The sequence below is a fragment of the Rhinoderma darwinii genome, chromosome 5 (genome assembly GCF_050947455.1).
Source record: "Rhinoderma darwinii isolate aRhiDar2 chromosome 5, aRhiDar2.hap1, whole genome shotgun sequence".
In the NCBI taxonomy this organism is placed as follows: domain Eukaryota; kingdom Metazoa; phylum Chordata; class Amphibia; order Anura; family Rhinodermatidae; genus Rhinoderma; species Rhinoderma darwinii.
Window position 1 is genome coordinate 124,172,404 of NC_134691.1, and position 26,237 is coordinate 124,198,640.

The 26,237-nt window shown below is 39.5% G+C and overlaps 1 protein-coding gene across 2 annotated transcripts in view; it reads right to left on the reverse strand.

Moving 5' to 3' along the window:
* Positions 1–1,831: 1,831 nt before the first annotated feature.
* Positions 1,832–26,237, reverse strand: part of CD226 (CD226 molecule) — a 58,408-nt gene continuing 34,002 nt past the window's right edge. The window contains exons 4-6 of one of the 2 annotated variants that reach the window (XM_075828381.1): positions 9,795–9,888; positions 4,955–5,021; positions 1,832–1,950 (exon numbers count right to left, since the gene is read on the reverse strand). In XM_075828381.1, coding sequence (XP_075684496.1) covers positions 1,891–1,950; positions 4,955–5,021; positions 9,795–9,888 — 221 coding nt within the window. In that variant the 3' untranslated portion in view covers positions 1,832–1,890. Of the gene's footprint in view, positions 1,951–4,948; positions 5,022–5,224; positions 5,323–9,794; positions 9,889–26,237 lie in introns of those variants that run through there. The other variant, XR_012847896.1, reaches the window with a different exon arrangement.

Below are 26,237 nucleotides of genomic sequence, written 5' to 3' on the forward strand. Positions count from 1 at the left end.
CTAGGTGCTTCTTTGCTTCTGAGGCCTGTGTTTCAGTCCATTAGAACACTAGGGCCACATGTGGGATATTTCTAAAAACTTCACAATCTGTGCAATATATGTTGAGTTGCATTTCTCGTGTAAAACCTTCTGTGCTACAGAAAAAACTATTACAAATGAACTTAGCAAAAAAAAATGAAATTTGTAAATTTCACCTCTACATTGCTTTAACTCCTGAGAAATGGCTATGGGGTTAAAACACTTTCTGAATACTGTTTTGGATACTTTGAGGTGTGCAGTTTTCAAAATTTATGGGGACTTTCTAATATATAAGGCCCTCAAAGCCACTTCAGAACTGGACTGGTCCCTGTAAAAATGGCCTTTTGAAATTTTCTTGAAAATATGAGAAATTGCTGCTAAAGTTCTAAGCCTGGTAACGTCCTGGAAAAATAAAATGTTCAAAACAACTATGCAAACATAAAGTACACATATGGGATATATGAAATAGTAACTATTTTGTGTGGTATTACTGTCTGTCTTACAAGCAGATACATTTAAATTTCGAAAAAAGCTAATTTTTGCAAATTTTCTCACAATTTTGGTGTTTTTCACACATAAATATTGAATTTATCGACCAAAGTTTTTTTACCAACATAAAGTACAATATGTCACAAGAAAACAATCTCAGTATCACTTGGATAGGTAAAAGCATTCCCAAGTTATTACTACATAAGGTAAACTATGTAAACCTTTCAAAGGAATTATTTTTTTTTTAATAAAAAGATCAGTGTGTTTGGTGCAACTTTATAATTAGTTTTTATTAAAAATTATTTTTGCTTTTTAAGATATAGCTGCTCGGGCTACTGCATATAGAGCAGCTGTATCCTACGCTGAATCCTGCTCCTGTAAGATCCGTGGGACTTACGGGTTCAGTGAAAGCAGGTCCTGCGTGCCAATGCAACTTAGATGTGATAGATTACAGGTGGATCTTACATGTCTCTGACACCCTGACACAACCCATCAGGTCTGCGGGACTGGCGTCTTTAGGTCTTAGCGAACGATACAGCTGTTTGCACCAAACAAACTGATTGACCTTTTTATTTAAAAAGAAAAAAAGAATCCTTTCAAAGCTGTACATAGCCTTTAAGAACTATCTTCAGCGCAAAGAAGAACAAGGAGTCCTGGAAGTGATGATATGGCCCCCCCTGATCTCAACATCATTCAGTCTGTCTGGGATTACATGAAGAGACAGAAGGATTTGAGGGAGCCTATATCCACAGAAGATCTGTGGTTAGTTCTCCAAGATGTTTGAAACAACTCCCTGCTGAGCTCCTTCAAAAACGGTGTGCAAGTGTACCTAGAAGAAATTATGCTGTTTTGAAGGCAAAGGGTGGTCACAGCAAATATTGAGTTGATTTAGATTTCTCTTCTGTTTATTCACTTTGTATTTTGATAATTGATAAAAACGTATTAAGTATTTTTGAAAGCATTCTCACTTTGCAGCATTTTTTCACAACTTAACTGGCTTAAACTTTTGCACAGTACTGTAACTGGACATTAATATGCCACAATGACAATCATATGGCACCAGCCAGTGCATGTATTTTAGGTCTTTTTTAAACACAATACCTTTTTCAAGAGATTTTAGGGCACCCTCTAAAGAAAGCCATTACAGTAACCTTAGGGATTGTCATCTAGCTTTTTCCAGACCCTCATTGTTGTAGAATGGAAATGTGTATAACATCACTAGAATAGTGGGGTTGCCATTAATCATAGAAACCAGCAAATATGTTACCTACACATTTGGTAAGAATTACATTTTTAGGTATTTTTAACAGTTCTGTTGCTGCACACTTATAACACCAACAAATGCATCTATAGGCTTAATTTTCAAGTCTGTGATGCTCAGAATTAAAAATTCGGAACAAAATTGGCATACGTGTGCTCCTCGTCCAAGGTGTCTATTTTAATCTAAAAGGAAAAAAAGGAAATATTATCAGAACAAATAGAATATGAAATTAAATTTTCTTGGATCAACAAATGGGCCCATTTGCCATGGACCGTTACACATATTCTTAAATAGTTATAAAATATACATTGCAGTAATTTGATCATTTCATTTATACTGCTTGTAAAAAAATAATCACACTTAATGAAAGCAGCGGATATTTGAGTTCAAAATCTTCAGGGTTTGCAAATACATATAAAAGTTAAAATATAATAATGCCTGTGTAGCGTCCATGGTCACGGACCGTCAGGATTACTCTCCCCCTGACAGCCGCAGCCATGGATCTGTGAGCGCTGGCCCGTATCTCCTCCCCAGGAGACGTCAGCGCTCACTTCCGCTCTGGTCCACTGTGTCCCGTAGGGTGCGTGTGCATGCTCAATGTGCGGCCTTAAAGGGCCAGCGCGCGCACATGGGAATTATCATTAATTAACCCATGATCACCCTGGACTATAAGAAGGGCTCTGCCACTTTGCTCATTGCCTGAGCGTTGTTGTGTTTTCCTATGTTAGTCTTGCAAATGGTCCCTTAGTGCTATCCTGTTCCCGTTGTTCCTGTGCCCTGCTACTTGTACCCTGTATCCCGTGTTATTTTTTTTCTGTGCCTTAAACATGTTGGAGTCGTGTTGTGCCACCGGTTCCGCCTGCTGTGTTACACCACGTCTGGTGTCTGCTGTCAAGGTCCCATCTGTGCCTAGCCGTTGCTACTGTCTGAACCACTACAGGTACCCTTGTGCTTGGACTATTTATATTTTGACTTGGTACTCTCTTGGCCAGCTGCTATCCCGCTATGGCGATATGGCCCAGTGGGTCAACATACCCACAGATCGTAACAGCCTGTAGTAAGAGAGGTTTTCCAGGACTACACAATGCTGGCTTACTGCTAGGATTGTCCAATAATGTGTGATTGTTAGGTTTGACTAAGTCTAGGCCATGAATTTGTATTCCCGGAAAACCCCTGCAAGTCACTGTAAAACATGCCTCCTAGTTTAAAAATATAAATAAACAAATATATAGTTTATTAACCCCTTAGTGACCAGCCCATTTTAGGCCTTAATGACCAAGCTATTTTATTCGTTTTTCTATAGTCGCATTCAAAGAGCTATAACGTTCTTATTTTTTCGTCTACATAGCTGTATGAGGACTTGTTTTTTGCGGGATTAGTTGTGCTTTTTAATAGCACCATTTTTGGGTACATATAATTTTTATATTAACTTTTATTAACCTTTTTGGGGGGGATTATAAAAAAAACTGAAATTCCGCCATTGTTCTATGCGTTTTTAAATTGACGCCGTTCACTATGCGACGTAAATAACATGTTACCTTTATTCTATGGGTCGGTACGATTACGGCGATACCACATATGTAGAGTTTTTTTTATGTTTTACGACTTTTGCACAATAAAAACACTTTTGAACTAAAATTATTTGTTTTTGCATCGTTGCTTTCCAAGAGCCGTAATTTTTTTATTTTTCCATCAATGTAGTGATTTTTTTGGCTTGTTTTCTGCGGGACGAGACGTAGTTTTGAATGGTACTGTTTTGGGGTGCATGGGACTTATTGATTCATTTTTATTATGACTTTTTTGGGGGGCAATGAAAAAAAATTGCAATTTCGCCATGGTTTTTTGCGTTTTTTTTTTACGGTGTTCACTTTGCGGTTTAAATTACATATTAACTTTATTAATGGAGTCATTACGGTCGCGGCGATACCACATATGTGTACTTTTTTTATTTTTTTACACTTTTACTAAATAAAACCACTTTTTATGGAAAAAAATGGATTTATTTTTTTACTGTACTTTTTATTAATAATCTTTATTTCACTTTGATGACTTATTTTATTAGTCCCACTAGGGGACTTTACTGTGCGATGTTCCGATCGCTGCTATAATGCTTTGGTATACTTCGTATGCCAGAGCATTATTGCCTGTCAGTGTAAATCTGACAGGCAATCTGTTAGGACGTGCCTCCGGCGCGTCCTAACAGGAATATGTCCAGGGCAGACCTGGGGGCTTTTATCAAGCCCCCGGCTGCCATGACACCCCATCGGAGACCCGCGATTTCATTCGCGGGCCGCCGATGGGTGACAGAGGGAGCGCACTCCCTCTGTAAACAAAGTTAAATGCCGCGGTCGCTATTGACGGCGGCATTTAACGGGTTAAACGGCCGCGATCGAAGTAAACTTCGATCGCGGGCGTTGGAGCAGGAGCTCAGCTGTCATCAGACAGCAGAGCCCCGGCTCCAGCCTGCACGGGAGACCCGTGCAGGACTTAGACTAGGCTGACGTGAAAAGGCGTCAGCCTAGCCTAAAGCCCATTAGTGACCGACGTAAAAAGGCATATTAGTGGTCACTAAGGGGTTAAAAAAGAAGGTGTTCATGCAAATCCAAAATGCAAGGGATTCATGTATCCCTTTAGGATAGTGGGCCGAGCTATGCAAATTATTCCTTTTCTTCCATAATCTTAAAATTAGATATGAAAGTCTTTTTGTAGGGATTTGTGATGGGAACATTTTAAGAATCCAATGCTGTACAAGATTAAAGAAAGTGAAGGTGGGGCTTAAGGCCTTTCATCATAACTACACTGATCCGCCATAACATTAAAACCACCTGTCAAATATTATGTACTACATGCCTACAAAGCCCCATAAGCAGAAATCTGCTCATCAATGTGCCTTGAGCACCCATGACAGTGTGGCCAGTTTACCGGTTGTCCTTACTTGGACCACATTAGCTAACAAGAACCCTGAGATGCTCTGACCCGGTCGTCTAGTCGTCACAATTAAGCTCTTGTCAAAGTCGCCCAGATCCTTATGCTTGACCATTTTTTCTGCTTCTAACACATCAACTTCAAGAACCGACTCTTCACTTGCTGCTTAATATTTCCCACTTCTTGACAAGCATCATTGTAACAAGATAATCAATGCTATTCACTTCACCTACCTAGATGAATTATAATTAGTAATTTTACCTGAGGATATGTTGAATTGAAGCTGACATTAACTTGTTTTGCCTGGATTCTCTTGTTTTTCCGTGTCCTAAATTTAAAAATACAGATGTTTGTAATAAACAATATAAATGTAACTTTATTAAACTGTAGTATATTCTATTATATTACAACTGTAATTAGATTAGAAAAAAGTTCCCGAAGGGAAATATTTATGTTTTGCAGAGACATTATCAACCACTGCAATGACGGCTGTTTCACATCATTATAGTAACCGATACTATCATTTCCCACCTTCTCCTTCCCTCCTGGAGGTGGCATCATGTTGGCATAGAAACAAGCAATTATTGATGATGCCATCTCAGCTATGGTTTTGATCTTATCATCCTGTAACCTCCTATCAACCCTACTCAGACGCAACTCTAATTCTTTATTTTGACTAAGGATACTTTTGTGATGTCATCTACGATCCAGATTCCTGACTTGCCTGTCAGCCACCACTCATCAGACACTAATGTGAGGGCTACGACCTGTAGATAACTTTGCAGAAAAGACTATGCCTCCTTACAAGTAAAGAACCAGTGGTTTCTTTATTCTGAAGTTTCTTTATACTAAGGTTTAGTCTGTGCCAGTCCAATAATTGTAGAGAACGTCCTCTATTCAAGTCCACACAAACGATAAAAAATACTAATGTTTTTGTTATGGGTATTTTAAATCTCATGTTCTCAAACATTCAATAGTGGCACTTTTATGAAGCAAATGACTAGTGCCATATAAAATACTGTAATATCATTTTGTGATTCTTGCCAAAATCCCATCAATATTTGAAAAATTAGGAAACCTATCATATCCTAAATATGTATTTCAGGTACAACAAGGGCTTGTATGTAAATATTATAAACCAATAAGGACAAATTTGTAATGTCCAAAATTCAGTCCAACCACCTTCAGTAGTAAGCCAATAGAGAACATGAAAAGCTAATGCTACTAGCGATAACACAATACAGAAATTATGCACCTGATTTCACAGCATACACATAATGTATACAGTGGTGTGATTTCACAGAGATAAATCACTCAGAAAGGTTACAGCCTAGAAATCATGAAATCATGGATGTCACAGAAGTGATATAATGCAGAGTGAGGTCACAGTACAAATATAATTCACAGTACAGACAATGTGATATCGCTGTACATGAATTATGTACTTTCATTGAAATCACAATGATCTTTTTTCAATTTTCCATTCTCCTCTTCCACCATTCATAGTCATCACTAACTGCACCTCCCTTCTGAGTGGGGATGGGCCCCTCTTACTGAATGGACCACATAGCAACCCTAGACACGTCAGACATTTGTGTCATTTAAAGTACTGTTGTAATACTGCGCAAGTTCATTGAGACATATCATAAAATACATTTGTATTTTTTATTCAATTTATTAGATTGAATTACAGATTGGACGTTTGAGGACATTTATGTTAATAATACTTGCAGAATAATAAGATTTTATAGAGGTCACCCAGGACAAAAACTGTCAGAAAGCCAGACCTTGTAAGGGCATGACCACACGTGGCGGATTTCCTCCGCAACTGTCCGCATCAATGCCGCACAGAATCTGCGTTGCAGATTCTGCTGCGGATCTGCACAAAATGTGCAGAAAATTGATGCGGACTGGCCGCTGCGGACTGCAGGAAAAGTGCTTCCCTTCTCCCTATTCAGTGCAGGATAGAGAGAAGGGACAGCACTTTCCCTAGTGAAAGTCAAAGAAATTCATACTTACCGCCCGTTGTCTTGGTGACGCGTCCCTCTTTCGGCATCCAGCCCGACCTCCCTGGATGACGCTCCAGTCCATGTGACCGCTGCAGCCTGTGCTTGGCCTGTGATTGGCTGCAGCCGTCACTTACACTGAAACGTCATCCTGGGAGGCCGGACTGGAGACAGACGCAGGGCGTTCTCGGTAAGTATGAACTTATATTTTTTTTTACAGATACATGTATATTGAGATCGGTAGTCACTGTCCCGGGTGCAGAAACAGTTACTGCCGATCGCGTAACTCTTTCAGCACCCTGGACAGTGACTATTTACAGACGTCTCCTAGCAACGCTCCCGTCATTACGGGAGCCCCATTGACTTCCTCAGTCTGGCTGTAGACCTAGAAATACATAGGTCCAGCCAGAATGAAGAAATGTCATGGTAGTAAAAACAATACGCTCCGCAGCACACATAAGATCTGCGGACTTCATTGCGGAATTTTGACTCTCCATTGAAGTCAATGGAGAAATTCCGCCATGAGTCCGCAACCAGTCCGCCACTGCTCCGCAACAGACAGAGCATGCTGCGGACACCAAATTCCGCTCCGCAGCCTATGCTCCGCAGCGGAATTTTACGCCTAGTCTAAACGAACACTGCTAAATTAAAGTGTAAGTCAATGGACAAACGGCACCGCTGCGGATTAACGCTGCGGAGTGTCCGCAGTGGAATTTCAGTGAAATTCCGCCACGTGTGAACCCGCCCTTAGAGGTTGATGTAGGAGAACATGTCATCTCTCAGGCAAGGTATAAACTGGTAACTGGAAGTAGTATTAGTTCAGAGAGGCAAAATGATGAAAGATTCAGGAAATATGACATCTACAAACTAGATACAAGTGGTAAAATTGAATTAAAAAAAGTTATAAAAGTTTGAGGCATGGGTCAAGGAGCAGTTAGTTACATTATAAAGTGTTCTGTTTTATTTTGTTCATACATAAAAACAGTATTCCTTGATAGCAAAATATTCAATTTTAACACTGAAGGTCACACAGCACTTATCTGCAGATGGACGTTTTACTTATGGTTCATGCCCACTGCTAACTCGCTAGAATTTTTTTTTTAGACTAATGATTTGTTAAATATTTTATGGGACAGGCAAGCATTTGTACATGCGTCAAGAGGTTTCTTTTGGAAAAAGATGAAAATTCTCTCTGATAGCCGGCTAGACAGGGGCATATTAACTGACAGTGTCTACTGAGAAGTTTGACCAAAAGGAAACGGTTAATTGTGGCTCTTGTGCTTTCTTATATGTGGATATAAATAACAATTTCTTATCTCCTTTTCCTGGTACAGAAGATATTGTCAGTTACAATACACAAACTTGTGGCAATATTTCTTAATGCCTAGTTCCCTTCAAAACTGCAGTTAATTAACCTTTTTTGCATCCATGTCAAACTCACAAGGGTTCAGGAAGCTTAGATATGGGGAGTTGTTTGGTGGGGTTCTCACACTGTAGAGCTGCTATAGCTGTCTCCTTGCCTACTGGGTAAAATATCTATATATTTATGACCCTGCACAGCTGCTTTTTTGTAATGAAAAAACACATTTCAGGTCTAGCTAATGTGAACCATGCAATAGGAATAAGCTTACATCCATAATGCTTAGAAGGTTAAAACACACTTCCATTATGGATGAAAACCTAATTGTTATGGAACCATCAATAGCAAAAAAAAAAGGACCAAATGCAATAAAAATTCAACAGCGTTTTAGAATTGGTATAACACACTTTTTTTTTTTATCTCTGATTCAACAAACAGTTAGGTTCATAAATATTTGAAAACTCAGTTATTGTTATAAGAATAGTTTTTTCGCTCGTGATGCTCTGCCAGGCTTTTACTGTTGTCTTCATTTCCTACTCATTCTTGGGGCTTTTTAACTTCAGTTTTTGCCTACAAGTTTTGAAGCACTTGGCTGAATCTGAAAATATAATGTAGCCCTACAATCCTCAGAATACACTCTGCATTGTCAGAAGTCACATCATCAATCGATACAAGGGTGCCAGTTCAATTGGCAGCCACACATACCTGACCCATAACCCTACCTGTACCTTGCTAGACTTTGGAAAATCAGATTTTGGAACAGCTGTCAGTGATATGACAATGAGACTTCTGATGCGATTTGTTGCATCTAGTGCCTGTTTAAGTAGCCATTTTTGTGTGGAGAATTCCTAACCCCTGTTCTCGGGGCATCATTGATCCATTCCAGGTGTATCATATTATCTGGTGGGATCCTGCTTTGCACCAGTGGTATCCTGTTCCTCATTCCTATTGCATCCCTCCTCTGTCCCAATAGTATCATGTTCATGTGGCATCCCTGCCCTGCATGGCAACTTTTACATCTCTCCTGTGGCATCTCTGCTTTTTGTTTGTTTGGGACCCAGCTTCATCTGGTCTCAACTTTTGTCTTGTAATTTCTGCTAGTTATACCCTGTCTGATGCAGACTGCCTGCCTGGAAACAAGTATTCTGATTCCCGAATTTGTACTGTGATGACCTACTGTCGCAAAAGCAGATAGTTAACCATTTCAGATGGCTGAAGTCCCTCCAGGTACAGTATAATTCCATCTGATTGGACATGGTCTGCTGGGCAGCACTGGCTGATCCTGCTTTCTCCATCATGCTCTGCTTGTTGATCCCCGCCAGCCAAGAGTCATTACAAGGAGCCCAAATTTTCATATCCTCCCAGATCCACATAAAAGTCAACATACCATATGACACTAGTAAATGTAATCTAAATGTTTTTTTTTAACTTAAAAAATGTTTAAAGATTTAAAAAAATGATAGCCATATAGAAGGCAAATAATAAAGGGCCATGGGCTGAAACTCCAGCAGTAAAAAATATGAATTAGTTATACATGTATGCACATTGTACTGTTTGTAGCACAGGTATGCCAAAGAACAGATGTAAGGTTTCATAACTAAACGTTAAACTCATCTGAAAAGGGTGTAAGTTAATTATTTTTTGTTTTATTTTATTTTTAAGAAATATAATTTTACAACTCATTGCTAGAGTATATGAGCTTAAGTTGCCACAGTGAAACTATTATGGCACTTACCTTATAAGACACCAAGTTGCTATAGTGAAGATCACAATAATAACAAGTAACGACACCCCACACAATAAAGCAAAAGTGCTAATTGCTGTTATACCTAAAGAAATAGCATATCACATTAATAAAGACAATTTTACAGTAAACACATATACAGTCAGTAACAAAACTTATAAAGCAACCCTTGGGCCAACAGTAATCTCTATGGCCTTAAAGGGGCTGTCTTAGATTAAAAAAAGGGCCATAATATTTTCCAGAAACATCACCACCCTTTGCCATGGGCTTTGCAGCTCAAAACTATTCAAGTAAATAGAGCTAAGCTGCAATTGCAGACACAGCTTATCTTATTTTCTCTGTAAAATAAGATAAGTTTATTTATAAAATTATATAAAAAAGGTAAAGAAAAATATATAAGATTTAAAAAAAAATAAAATGAATGATATCTATATCAGAAACAAATCAATAGAGAAATACTATTCCACCTATTTTGCAAATCAGCAAAGAAATTATTATTTCTTGATATAACCAAAAAAAAAGTTTTTTTCATCCACTTAAAAACTTCATAGGATATGGACCTCAGCGTGTAAATTCAAGTTTCCAATCTAGAATAAAAATAATAAGTGCTCTATGCGCTTCATTCACTTGCAGGATAAACCCTTCATTCATTTCAAAGTAGGAGGAGACTTTGTTGAAGTAGAGTTTTGTTTAAAGGTACAGAGTCTAAATGAGAAAAGTAAGAGGGAGATACTTGTGTTGAGGGACACAAAAAGGTGACTCATTTTATACCCCTGGAGTCAGTTAGTCCTCAGGGTGGTGAGCAATACATTTTAGAGGAGTTTTACTGCACCTCTCCTACCAGTGTATGTAAAAAAAGTATGAGGATAAACCAAAAGTATGAGGATAAACCAAAAAGAAAACCACATGCAGGTAGAAATGGCGATTTATTTATTTTTGCCGTCCAGGCAACACCGTGGGCACACTTGCTATAATCTAAGACAGTGCTTCTCAAACTGTGAGGTGGGTCTCACTGGTGAGGCCCAGCAGAAGAGACAGACTTGACAGATGTGATTATACAATTGCAAAGGTCTTTCTCTGGCTGCAGCAATTTCCGCTTTGGCAACATAATTGACTTTTGGGTTTATTTTAGGCTGCGGCCTAAAAGATTTCACTACAAAAAATTTGAAATTGCAGTCCATAGAAATGCATTAAATAGCTTAAAAATCTCTTCAAAATTGCTTCAGTCAAGCGATTTGCTAGGCGCTTTTTCTTTTAATCGCTACATACTGGGACTTCACAGCTACACACTTGTCTGGAGCGATTTTGAAAAGATATCATAGCGATATAACAGTTTTTGTTTTTTTGGAGTGAGATAAAAAAAAAAATCTAGGTCTGGCCCCAGGCTCAATGTTATACTACGTTTAGAAGATCAATAAAAGAAAATTAAGATTTTTTAGTTTGAAAGCTTGCCATGGACTTTGACCACTGATGAGGCCCAGGCAGCAACATATGTTTGTGGGGAAACCCCTTTAACTTGATTATTGATAAGAAAAGTTGCATCGATGCTAGACTAGCCAGGGCAAGTACTTAAAAAACTGCCAACCTTGTGGGGTTTTCTTAGGCAATGGTGTCGAGAGTATATCAGGAATTGTGTGATCGAGGAAAAACATCCGAAAGAGGATCCTGTGGACATCAACAACTCGTCAACGAAAGGAGTCAGAGGAGGATGTCAAGAATTGTTTTAAGGAATAGGAAGTGCACAGTGAAGTAAATTGCAGCCGAATACAACGCTGGTGCTCCAACTAACGTGGTGTCAGAGCACACAACTCGTCGCTCCTTAGCACATATGGGCTATACAGCAGATGACCAGTTTGAGTTCCATTGCCTTCCAAGGGAAACAGAAAAGCAAGACTAGTTTCAGATCCAGATTTTTGTTGCCCCATGCTGATGGCTGGGTCAGAATTTAGCGCAAGCAGCATGTATCAATGAACTCTTCCGGTTAGGTGTCAACAGTCCAGACTGGTGGAGGTGTTGTAGTGGTGTGGAGAATGTTATCTTGGCACACCCTGGGTCCTCTGATACCTGTGGATGGATGTTTAAACAGTAGGGATTACTTAAGCATTGTGGCTAACAAAGTTCATCCCTTCATGGCAGCTGTTTACCCTATGGCAGAGGGCACTTAGCAGCAACTGTGAGAAGCTATCCTGTCCGCATGGGACAATATACTTGCAGAATGATTTCAACATCTAGTGGTTTCTATGCCACAAGGAATTGCTGCGGTTCTTAAGGCCAAAGGAGGTCCAACACTCTACTAGATAGGTGTCTTTAATAAGGTGACATTCAGTGTGTATATACAAAATATAAGAATCTTTACACACTGTAATTATGGGCCATGATAGCTTTTAATCACAGGTCTAACTTATCTCAAAGGGCTAACTTTCCATACATAACTTGAAAAAGCACTCATATTACATGTGTTTTTTTGTATGGAATCTAAAACTGATTTGTCATTTATTATATTTTCCTTAATCCCACAACATGGAAACTAGTAATTAGAAATGAAAAATGGAGGGGGCAGAGTCTGGCCACTGCTCTGAATGGCTACGTTCTGCTAATCTCCCGCTACTAACAGGGCTTCCAGCGGCTCACAGCGCTTCATTTGGCCCCACGATTCTGCTTGCAGCAGGCGTTTCTTCTCTTCATTCCTCAGCAATTGCGAGGAGGAAGGTAAAACCTGCAGCTCCTCTGAGACTGACTGATTTCTTTAGTCCGGCTCCGGGCCTGCACAAGATGGCACCAAGCCGCGCCTGCATGCCACATCTCCTGTCTCCCCTCCAGCCGATTCCCAAGCCAGCCATCTCACTGCCAGCCGGATGGGACCTGGATCAAATGCCTCCTCTCCATCTATGTCTGGCAGCACGTCTACTGATCTGGGTAAGAGGGCTAGCCCTGACTTTCCCCAGCCATCTCCTAATAAGATAGGTCCAGCACATAACGGGCGAGCTCGCCTGGTTCCCACTGAGTTCCCCTACATCCCTGAATCTCCATCAGTACTCTGTGCTTAGAAGGGGTCTTAGGGTCCACTTACTACCAGCATTTTAAAAGATATGCTGCTTTTGCTGCACTGGGATGTATCCCTCAGATTTCAATGCTGTTGCTAAGCAACTACAAGCTAATATTGATAATTGGAACAAAAAATGGGAGGGTTCCTCCAGCTCACCTTATCACAGGTATGGTGGTTAGCGCATGGGTCCTCGTGTCGGCACACAAATTTGCATAGACAAAGGAGGTAAAGAACTGGATCCAGCGCTAGAGTTTGGTGCATCTGTTAAAAAACGGGAAGCTTCTTCCAAGTTTTATTTTCATAGGTTTAAAAGCAGTGAAATATAGTAGGAGCAGGTTTAATCCAGAGTACAAAGGATGATTGGCAAAAATAGGCATTAGCCTACGCTTTTCAGACGCTTTCTGCGTCCTTAGTCATGGCTTTTAGTGTCTGACTATGCAGTCTAGACATTTATATCCGGTCATTCTGATTAACATTTAATGCGGTTCAGCTGAGGGGGAATCCCTTGGAACGCAAATCATTTCCTCTTTCCTAGGATGTTTATCTAAGGTGGAAAACACGAGCCGACTACACGTAAACCAGATAACTTCTCTATGTCTTGTTACATAATCATTTATGTGATAAATGTTGTTAGTTTGGAAATGTTTTGTTTTTGTTTTTATAATGGAAAAAAAAAGACGGGTTCAAATCCCGTCATTTTAATGATTGATTGCGGTCCAAGTTTGGGGGGAATCTCATGGAACGCAAATCATTTCCTGAATCTTGAGAATATTTACCTGAGGAAAGGAAGAAAACAGGGACTAACTTTATTTAATTCAAATAAGATATTTTAATTATTGTAGATCAATATTTGTCTGATTGTATCGTTAGTTTGTGATGTTTCGCTTTTTATTCAATTATTTGCGTGATAGGAAGAGAATGACTGGATAGTAGTTGATCTCATTGTATCATCTGGGGAAATAGAAAATAGACTGATAAAAGACATATGTGTAAATGTAACGTGAGTTTAAAAACTTGTTTCTTCTGCAGCAGATATTATTCACAAAGTGTTGCTGGTTGTATTTACGAATGGGGCAAATTATCCCTTTGATATATACATCAAACATTGAATCTTGTTTGTATATTTTTTAGTATTAAACCAAAATATAAATATAGACGAAAAAGTTCCCACAACCATAATATATTTATATTTTGGTTTAATACACATCATTATTCCCAAAATGAATAATACTAAAAAATATACAAACAAGATTCAATGTTTGACGTAAATATCAAATGGACAATTTTCCCCATTCGTAAATACAACCAGCAACACTTTGTGAATAATATCTGATGCAGAAGAAACAAGTTTTTAAACTCACGTTACATTTACACATATGTTTTTTATCAGTCTATTTTCTATTTCCCCAGATGATACGATCAGATCAAATACTATCCAGTCATTCTCTTCCTATCACGCAAATAATTGAATAAAAAGCGAAACATCACAAACTAACGATACAATCAGACAAATACTGATCTACAATAATTAAAATATCTTATTTGAATTAAATAAAGTTAGTCCCTGTTTTCTTCCTTTCCTCAGGTAAATATTCTCAAGATTCAGGAAATGATTTGCGTTCCATGAGATTCCCCCAAACTTGGACCGCAATCAATCATTAAAATGACGGGATTTGAACCCGTCTTTTCTTTTTCCATTATCAAAACAAAACATTTCCAAACTAACAACATTTATCACATAAATGATTATGTAACAAGACATAGAGAAGTTACCTGGTTTAAGTGTAGTCGGCTCGCGTTTTCCACCTTAGATAAACATCCTAGGAAAGAGGAAATGATTTGCGTTCCAAGGGATTCACCCTCAGTTGAACCGCAATTAAATGTTAATCAGAATGACCGGATATAAATGTCTAGACTGCATAGTCAGAGACACTACAAGCCATGACTAAGGACGCAGAAAGCGTCTGAAACGCGTAAGCTACTGCCTATTTTTGCCACTCATCCTTTGTACTGGATTAAATCCGCTCCTTCTACATTTCACTGCTTTTAAACCTATGAAAATAAAACTTGGAAGAAGCTTCCCGTTTTTAACACATGCACCAAACTCTAGCGCTGGATACAGTTCTTTACCTCCTTTGTCTAATATTGATAACTTGGGATCTTGCATGGTAAGCCAAATTGGCGACCAGCAAAAAGAAAGAAAAATATTCATCCAAGAGATTTTTATTAAACAAAAATTGGGACGTTTTTCTATTGGCCACAACGATTTGCTTGATGCCCACTCCACACTTGAAGAAGAAGTTGGCCGTTTGAGAGACAAAGTGGTGGACCCTGAAAACAGATGTAGGAGAAATAATATTACATTTTGAGGAATTCCGGAGGAAGTTCTCCCATCTGACCTATCACGATAACTCATGGAAATGTTGCTCCCATCCTGTTCTGCTTTGCACCTCACCATTGACAGAGTGCATAGAATTCCCAAAGCTAAAGCTGCTCCGGAATCCGCTCCGCGTGATGTGATTGCGTGCAATTACTTTTACCAGATCAAAAATATGCTACTAGCTGAATGTGGGAAGAAAGGCGCTCCTCCAGCTTCATATGACATGGTGTCTATGTTCACTGACCTCTCACCGACAACCCTACAACTATGTCGTTGACTTTCTCCAGGTACCTCGTACCTTCATAATGCCAATATGAAATATAATTGGGACTTTCCGACCAAGCTTTTTATCCACCGAAATGGAGCTTCCTATACCGTCACATCTAGAAGGTCTTTCTCTACTGAAAAGATGGAATGTCATCTCTGAATCTACCACATTACCTCCTGCTCATCAGCTCACATCCCTCAGGAATGGACAGTTGTGAGTAGAAATGGTCACCACTCTTGAATGCATATTTTTCTTTATTTTTGCTGTTCGCCAATTTGGCCTACTAACCTGCATATGGAAGCCCGTCTATGTGCTCTAGATACTGTTAATTTACTCCCAACTCTCACCTGCAGTGAGTTTTATGCCTGGTGACTCTCACTATTTTGTTATATAGTTATATTGTATGTTTATTTCCTTTTTTGATGTATACCTGAATACGCCGTATTTTTCCGGTTTGCTTTTATCTGGTATCTACTATATATGATGTATCCTTATCTCTGCTGTTGGATCCGTAATGGCCACCAAGCATTTTTTTTCTATAATATATTATGCCAATCTCTATTGCCTCTCTTAATGTAAAGGCATTACACAGCCCATGTGAATGTAGTGTGTTATGGAAAGAAGCCCTTAATGGACATTGCAATATATTCTTTGCTCTGGAAACTAATTTCCTTCAAAATAAACATCTGAAATGTGCTCATCCTAAACTTCCTTATGTTTTTGTAGGCTTAGATGTATATAAAAAGAAAAGAAGAGAAGAGTTCTAATCGCAATTAAAGATTCTGTAGCCTTCTCCCTTCATTCCACATTTGTTGACCCACTGGGCTGCTTCCTCCAATCTACCCGTCTTTTCACTATCTTACCTGACTTGACTTTTTCCTGATCATTTGGGATTTGTTCCCCATAGACAGGCCCCTGACACCACAAATAGATTTTTGATTCTTATTAGATCTGCAGAACTCGCTCGAACTCCTTCACTGTTGTTCACCTTGGACGCAGAGAAGGCATTTGATCGCATCTACTGGGGTTTTCTTGAGGTAACTTTGACAAAGTTTGATTTTCTCAGGCCACATTAAATCTGCTATAATGGAACTTTACTCGACGCCTTCTGCGAAGATTTTTTCATCTGGTGGTATTTCTAGTCCTTTCCGCATCACAAATGGAACGCACCAGGGCGACCCCCTGTCGCCTCTAATTTTGCACACATAATGGAACCTTTAGCAGAATTGGTCAGATCTACCCCTAAAATACAAGGAGTCACTGTGGGACAAAATTAACATAAAATCTGCCTTTATGCTGATGATGTAATTTTGACGTTGGCAAGTCCAGTTACCTCATTACATTATGCCCAAACCCTTCTGCTAGATTTTGGTCAGGTTTCTTATTACAAAGTCAACAACACAAAATCTCTACTTCTTAATATAGGTATATATTCGCATACTAGGAACATTATTGGGACTTCTTTTCCCTTTCAGTAGAGTGACTCTTGCATGCCTTACTTAGTCATCTCTTTAACTAGTCCGAGCTTCCTGACTTTTGCAAAAAAATGATTCTCCTTTATTATCCTCTATCCCTCAACTTTTAGCTAGCTTTCGTATATCTTTTATTTCTTGGGCAGGACGTATAGCAGTACTTAAAATTATGGTCCTCCCACAAATCCTATACCTGTTTAGGACTTTACCTGTACCTATCCCTATATAATTTCTTACTAAACTTCAATCCCCTTTGAACAAATATATGTGGGGGATCTCAGAATAGTATTACATTTTCCACAATATGTAAACCATATATTTCTGGTGGCATGGGAGCACAGGATATTAAATGGTATTACTATGCCACTATCTTAGATCAGCTTAAACATTGGTGGTCCTCTTCCACACATAAACAGCACATGTAAAAGCCCCTATTATTTACCTACTGAACCCGTTGACTCCACCTCCTCCACACTCTCTGCCGCAGATAGCAAGTATTAAAATTGCAGTTCAGGCATGGTCATATCTTGTCTCTTCATGGCCTTCAAACTCCTCTGACATGGTGACAATCTTGGTTCTACCTTTAAGATTTTTGAATACTTTTCTCCCACAGGTTGACCTGTCCACTTGGGAATCTTTGGGTATTAGAAAAGTCGGGGATTTATAGATTTATATGAAAACTGAGCTTTGTCTGACTTCTCTGTTCTTTAACGTAAATTTAAGATCTCTGACATGGATTTTAATACGTTTCTTAGAATCAGACATGCATTATTACCTGTAGATACTACTGCTCCTGTTTTTCCTAAATTGGCATTTGTTTTTTTTCTCCTTGTCCTCCTGTTCTTCTAGGGGAATTTCTATGTTTCAAACCTCTTTTGAAATCTCCACACATGCTCACCTGGGAACAGGATTTTAACAGACGGTTTCTCTGGCTGACTGGAAATATACCCTCTCCTAGGTTAAAAAAAGAGTGTCTCATGAAATTAGTGACTAGGAATCTGCTCAGAAACAGTTTCTCCGCTGGTATCTTAACCTGTAGCTAAATTTGCAACAATGGATAACACCTATCCGGAGGCCTGCTGGAGGGGTTGTGGTTATAAAGGAACTTATTTCTATATGTGGTTATGCCTGATAATCAAATCTTTCTGGGTTTCAATATTTACCTTCATACACACAGTGACTAAATACTCAATCTCACCTAACCCAGCATTGGCACTATGGTTATTGGAGGCGAAACATCTCTCCAAGGACCTTGCAGTGGTCATAAGTCATATTCTACTTGCTGCTCATTGGTAATTGCTCGGCATTGGAAATCCCCTGTTTCTCCCTCTTTCTAAGAGGTAATTTACTCTGGTTTTCATTCCTGTAAGGTGGAACAGCTATTTTTTCTAGATATCCCAAGTTCCGAGCAGACATATCTGTGTGACTCACATGGACTCTCTTTTAAGCTATTGCTTCCATGTAAATACCTACCTCCACTTGTACCTGCACTTAGATGGGTTCTTATATGAAGGTGCTCTTTATTTTGTCTTCTTTGTTAGTGGATGCCAAATATGTATATAGATATATACAGCATGTATATATGAATGTGCATGTATATGTCTGTATATAACTGCCAGGTATTGAAATACAATTGACCAGTGTTGATTTTTCACTTGTATGCTTCCTTATCTTTGTACTCCGGTATATTTTTGTTATTATCCTTCCCTTTTTCCCTTTCCTTCTCCCCTCCTGTTTATTTCTACACCTTGACAATACTATGCAAATTTTGTACGCATGATTTTTGTCTCAGTTTTCTATGGTGAATGTATTGACAAAACCTTCGATAAAAATCTAATTGGAAAAAAAAAAGAAAAAGAAATGGAAAATAAGGCTTTGATTAAAAATACATTATTGTGTGAAAATAAAATATTATGTTTCTCTCTTTTAGTGCTTGTAAGATGTTATCTATTAAGCATCAGCAAATTAAATTTGAAATGCAAATAAGCATTAAAATCTTAAAATGTAATAAATACAAACATAGATAAATTAGTACAGAAAACCTATTACACGGGTTTGCTAGAAAAAGGAATGCAGTGGTCTGTTAATATATAGAAATGCTCCCCATAGCTGCCCCTACACCGTATAATGCTCCCCATAGCTGCCCCCCACACAGTATAATGCCCCCCATAGATGCCCCCACGCAGTATAATGCCCCCCATAGCTGCCTCCACAGTATAATACCCCCCATAGCTGCCCCCACAGAATAATGCCCCCATAGCTGCCCACACAGAATAATGCCCCCATAGCTGCCCACAGTATAATGCCCCCATAGCTGCCCCCACACAGCATAATGCTCCCCATAGCTGCCCCCACAGTATAAGCCCCCTCCCTCCCATACACAGTATAATGCCCCCCTCCCATACAAAGTATAATGCCCCCCATTCCTCCCTCCCATACACAGTTTAATGCCCCCCTCCCTCCCATACACAGTTTAATGCCCCCATATGTATGGACCAAGTAGAAAAATAATAACATACATACCTGTTCACACGACGGGTGGAGGATCCTTTGCCTCCTCTGCACTGTGCTCAGTGTGCTGTGAGTGGCTCGGCGAAGGCAGGCACGATGTAGTGTCGTCATCGCGCCTGTCTACACCGAGTCACTCACATCGCACAGACTGGAGGAGAAGGGTCCTCCACCCGCCGGGGGAATGGGGATAGGTAAGTATGTATGTTATTATTTTCTATTAGGTCCGTACATATGGGGGCATTATACTGTTTATGGGACGTAGATGGGGAGCATTACACTGTGTATGGGATGGAGGGGGGCATTATACGGTGTATGGGAGGGGGGGCATTATAGCTACGCCACTAATCACTCACATCTCCTTCCTCAGTCTTCTGGCTGTGGGCGGCGCTAACTGGCGGTTAGGCTGTGAGCGGAGCTCTATGTGGGCAGAGCTCTATGTGAGCTTCGAATACCACGTCCTTCTCGGTTATATAATATAGATATATGATAATGCATATGGCAAAAGTTAACATCTAATATACTGTATTTGCATTTGATTATCTTTTTCTTTTAGATTCCAGACTTTGTATCATTTAATTAACCTTCCCTTACTGTACCATATAGACACTCTACTAGCCACTAGCCAGAGTGGTGAACAGCTCTCACTCTGATGGACCTGGTAAATTAAAGGTGTTTTCCAGCACCTTCAAAACAGCTGGTCGGCGGGGGAGCCCAGAGTCATCCTCCACCGATCAGATATTGATGGCCTATCCTGAGGATAGGCCATTCATTTCTTCTAACTGGAAAACCCCTTTAATGTATTACATGGTGATTCATTCATTTCAATTGCTGCCATGTATAACTACACTTCCCCTAGCTGATCACTTGGGGATTCTGAAGCTAGATCCACAGTGATCAGATTATCACCATGCTGGCTTCAATTTAAAAAGGGGTTGACTTCATGAGACAACTCCTTTAAGAAAGTTCATGCAAAAAAAGATCTTCTGGTAATCTCTCCTGTAAGAGCAGGGGATCTGTTTTATGCAGAGAAACGGAAGTGCCCACTAATGCCTACAAGGACATTTTCATCTTCAAATGGTGAATTAATTCATGTTTTTCTCACAACTAAAATAATTTGTTGAAAATACTGAGCACCACTACCTACTAAATAGTCATGAAAAAGCTGCTTTTTTCTGTATGGTGATAATTTACAACAGGGTTCAAGCCAATTGTTTTACAACATATGTAAAAATAGAAGTCACTATACAAAAAACAAGAATCTATCGGAAAGAAATACTAGTGAAACATTATCTTACACACTCCAGACTTCCCGTAATTGATCGGAACAAAGAAAACTAAGGTCAGTTTCTTTGAATGTGTTTATCCAGAAATAGCTGGTAACTATGCCAAGAGTAGTATATCAGTGCTCCAACTGCATCAAGTCAGAATAGCTTGTGACATCTAGTTGTGGTTAAATGAGTATTGTTTAGTTTTTTATTATTATTATCTCTGCTGAAGACAAACCTTTGAATCACAGGTTTTGGTTGCTTCCGCTATGTTGTTCACTGCAGCTCTGCTTCATTATATTAGCTGTTATTTATATGCAGAAGCCCACCGCAAACTAATCAGGAAGTCAGTGCAAGGAATGCTGATTTTCATTACAGAAATGACAGAAATAATCAATAAAAAAGAAAACAATAACATTATTAGGCCCATTTTGTAAGCAGACAAATGCACAATCTAGTACTTACAGTTGCTCAAGAGACCGCGATTGACTGAAAAATTAGACCCTGACGCCAGCAGCTGACAGTAGGAAAAAGAGACTTACAAATACAGGGCCTGTAAGATTTTCTTCAAAGCAGAGAATGTAGCAGGCACAGGCGCAGTAGCTAGGAACTCAGACACTAGCACACAGATCAGCTGTTCCGAAGTTAGATCAAATATACTTCCACTTGTAGAGCAAGGGTTAATTTAAGGCTGGGTCCTTATTGCAACTTCTGTAGCGCAAATTTCTAGTTTTCATTAATTACAGCTGCAGCCCAGAATTATTTTGTGTCACATTAAATGCAGTGAACTTCTCTTTACTCAATAGTTAAAATAGATAAATGGTCACTAACTTTTTAACACTTAGCATAAATTAATGGGCAAAATGGAAAAGAGGCAGTACGCCAAAATTAATTCGAAAGTGGTTTATTCACCCACATGTGCAAAGGATGCAACATTTTAGCTGCTCAATGCAGCCATTGTCAAGCATAAATACACAAGTGTTCCCACATATTTACACTGCCCACAATGGGCAGAGTTATACATTGATATTGACATATATACATAAATCTTAATAAGATTCATAGTGCTAATTGTAGAATTATATTACAAACTATCAATGCATAATAGCATTCATAAATTAGTGCTACATGTGATTTCATGCTTTACACAAGTAACACATTGTTTCACATGTTAGCATCAACAATCAAGTGAATATAAACAAAGGCGTCATCGCATTCTGCAAATAGCCAGTATTATGTAAATCGCCATCACTCACCCTCATGGTAGACAAAAACGTGCCAAGCAGCATAATAGCTTATCCATACAACACACCGTAACCCGTCATCTGGTGCATGCCACTGCGAATGTCTCAATGTTAGCACTGTCATCTGACCAACTAATGGGTCATATGACCATATGTGAGAATACTTGTGTATTACTGCTTGACAATTGAGCAGCTGAAACATTGCATTCTTTGCACATATGGGTGAATAAACCACTAGCGATTTAATGTTGGAGTGCTGCCTATCTTCCATTTTGCCTGTCACTGTGGGAACTTAAAGTCAGATTCCTGGAGGCTTGCATTCTTTTGGCCCTTGGGAGGTCTAGTTTCTGCTACTCTTGGTGTGTAGCATACATTAATAGTACAAGCAAATATAAGAAACTTTTTAATATATCTTTTTAAACAAAATTCCTCTTTCTCCACTTATCAGGCTCCTTTCCTCAATCACCCCCTTCTAACTATTCACTCACTAAATCCATCTTCTCAAAACAAGACAAACTTTCAGCTCACTGAGGGATAAGGTTACATGCTGCCCATAAAAGTCAATGGAGAGAGGAGGGGGAGGAGGGAGCAGAAGCACAGTGAAAGAGACATGCAAAGACACAGAGACGCTTCTGCAGCTTCTAGTACGTGATCTATCTCACCACAGTGCTGGATTCACAGCTAAACTCCTTATTACTGCTGAATAATGTTCTCCATGTTGATGATGTTTCTATATATGTGATAGATAAGAGATAGGAGAAAAGGATGTTCTCTTCTCTATGTATGCTGTGTATAGAAGACACAGCAGTTAGGCTCTACCCAGTTAGGATCTACTAATTTAGGGAAAAATGAGAATTAGAGATAGAACCTGAAGATGGTAAAGCTTCTAAAAATGGCAGGATGAAAGTAATATAATGGCCAGAAATATCCTAACAAACACAATTCTATGGCTATATACCAGGGAAATACAGAACATTTACGAGTACTAGCGATAGAAAGAGTCTCCATGTCCAAAAGAGGAGACTGGCCTAAACTATTATTGAATAGGTAAGCCCAATGGATATTAAAATTGGATAGACATTTTAACAAGGGTTTAAACCGCAAATCAGACTTAATATACTTTTATTGAGTATTAAGCAGTACCAGATCTTTATGAAAATATATACTACTCTCTGCAAACATGTAACTCAGAGGGAATTGTAGGATTGAATTTATCCCACACACACATGTGATTCCTTCAGCTGATATAAATCGGAATATTATAATAGGGGAGCTACAGATGTAGCCATCCTTAACCAGATTCTGATAACTTGCTGCAGTGTGACATCACACAACAAAAGCCATTGAAAAAGTCAAGATAAGAGATCTAACCATTGCTTATTTAATGCGTTAAAAATCAAGGTAAAGATGGCTACATCTGTAGCTATGACTAAGAACCTCCTGTTCAAAACGCGTAAGTGTCCTTCCCAGGAATGGTTTACTTGTTTTAACTAGATAAAATAAATGATATTGGTTTTATATCTTGGAATGTGTGCCAGATACCAGTCCTTTCTTTACTAATCCCAAAGAGTAGTTGAAGTCCAGGTCAAACTCTGCAGTCACGTTGCAGTCTTATCATAGTTTTGCTGAGATTTTTTTTGCAAATAATTGGAAGACGCCGATTTTTATGTCTGGCGAAGAAAGGACTGATAGAAAAATATATATGTGGATTTTTTTTAATAGTTGTTGCTGCTGCTGCCCTCCACTAGCGCCACTCTAAGCACAGGACCTTCAGCGCCTAGTAGGTAGATTTTACCACATAGTAAGTCTGTCAGCAATTATATATGGTCTTTAAGTGTTATCTTTACGTAAATAATTTAGCATTTTTAGGTGTCATTTGATAGTTAGCCAGACTTTATATGACCGCATGGAAAAAGGTGAAACTGTGCTATATGTCTCAGTATAGTTTTCACCAAGAAAGACAAAAGGAGGAGATTTATTAAGACTAGTGCTTTATATTCCAGTCTTACTCTGAAGTGTTGTATCAGCAAAATGCGCCAAATTTATTAAGAGGCGCCTGCCTCTTAAAGGGGCTGCCTGACGAAAGGTAAAGCTCTATATTATTTTGCATTTTGCAGGTTTTCAGCCCCCATCACGTAGACCCAGAAGTTCGGAGTTGCTTTTGTAGCTGTGACACGTCTTCACAGTCTCCAGGGACAAGGAGCACCCCCCACTTCTCTGTGTAGATGAAGGGGCTGGTTGCCTGGCTCAATTTATCAGCTAAGCCAGCCTGATTCTCTGTATTTTAATCAGCTCTGACGGGGAGGGGCTTTAATGCCTGTGGCACTTCTTGGGCTGTGCTAAAGCCAGAAAATTTAATGTATAACTGCTAGGAGCAGGCGTAGATTTTTGCAATTTTTTGTGCCATTTTCTGACTTTAAACTGAAAAGCAAAGAATCGAATTAAATAAAGGCGTGCGCCAGAATTTCCCCCTTTTCTACACCAAAATATTGTTGCAAAACAATTGATAAATTACCTTTTAAAGAGTAAGTAATATAACTAAAATGGTATCTGCAAATCAAAATTGTTTATATTCCCAGAATGGCCTTCACTGGACTGACGTCTCATAACCAAATTTCTCCCAAATGCTCGCTTAGTTTATGCTCATGAAAGAATATATAAAATCTTTGTGGAAACATTTCAATATATCAAATATTTTTTATATAGATTCAGTGGGTAATACCTATTTACATTGATATACCCAACTGTTAAAAGTGCATAAAAATATCCATATATTTAAGCGTTATACTTTTAGATTTAAAGGGGTGGTCCAGGAAAAAAATTAATCTAAAAAGTGTCCCCCAGCCTTGGTTTGCCTTCCCTAATACCCCCTATTAAACTTCTAACCAGTTTCTGTTTGATTTCCATCGTCACTGCTGCTCTGTTTGTTTACATCCCTTGCAGTTTGTTTACATCCCTTACTGTCCGTTTCCTGTCTTGTAACCCACCATACCCATGATACCCTGTAATGTAGATGTTACCTGCAGTCCTATGTAACACCCCAGATAACACACTGATAACTCTCTGAGTACAGATAATGTAGTTGTGTTACCTGCAGTCCTATGTAACACTGCAGATAACACACAGTGATATCTCTGAGTACAGATAGTAGTGTTACCTGCAGTCCTATGTAACACCACAGATAACACAATGATAACTCTCTGATTACAGATAATGTGGTAGATGTTGCCTGCAGTCCTATGTATCATCACAGATAACACAGTGATAACTCTCTGAGAACAAATAATGTAAGAGACAAACACATGCAGAGACACAGACAAACAGAGACACACACACACACACACTGTAACATATACACATACAAAGACAGAGACACACACTGTATACACACTACACACACACAGACACTCACCATGTCTCCTTACTGACAGCTTTCACAAGTCAGGACGGGCTGTGGGCGGAGCGTCCTCTTCTGCTTCTCGGCGTGTAACAGCAGAGCACAGAGTAGAGGCAGAGCTGGAAGGCTGCAGCACGGGAGTGGACCTGTCCCGTGACCTGAGTCATCTGACCTCATGTCACTGACGTGAGGTCAGATGACCGGTAAGGTGACTGGACTGGTCCACTCCCTGGCCGTCACAGACAACCAGTCAGAACGCCATAATTTCCTGGCTCTTCCTAAAGCTGCTGCAGGTGTCCGACATACGGGGCGCCTGTCAGCAGCGATCAGCTGCTGACAGGCGCGGGGGGCGCGCTGAAGAGCAGCTGATCGCTGCTGACAGGCGCCCCGTATGTCGGACACCTGCAGCAGCTTTAGGAGCCAAGAAATTACGGCGTTCTGACTGGGGTCATGGGAGCGCTCACAGTGAAAAGCTACATAGGCTGGACGGGCAATAATCAACCAGCACACGCCGAAACGACACGTCACCAGTGACGTGTCGTATCCCATCCGAGGTCTCTCTGGGGCGAGACCATGTGATCGGGATACGACACGACAGTGGAGGAGCCTGAAATAGTGACGTCAGAAGTCATGTGATCCGAAGAAAAGAACAGCCAGAGCGGAGAACAGAAGCAAGATTGCACGGGTAAGTATATTATGTGCAATGTGTGTTTAAATTTACTGAAAAAATACATCTCGGACAACCCCTTTAATGACCAGCCTATTTTAGTCCTTAATGACCAAGCTATTTTTTACGTTTTTCCATAGTTTGTTGCGGGACAAGGTGTAATTTTTAATAGCACCATTTTGGG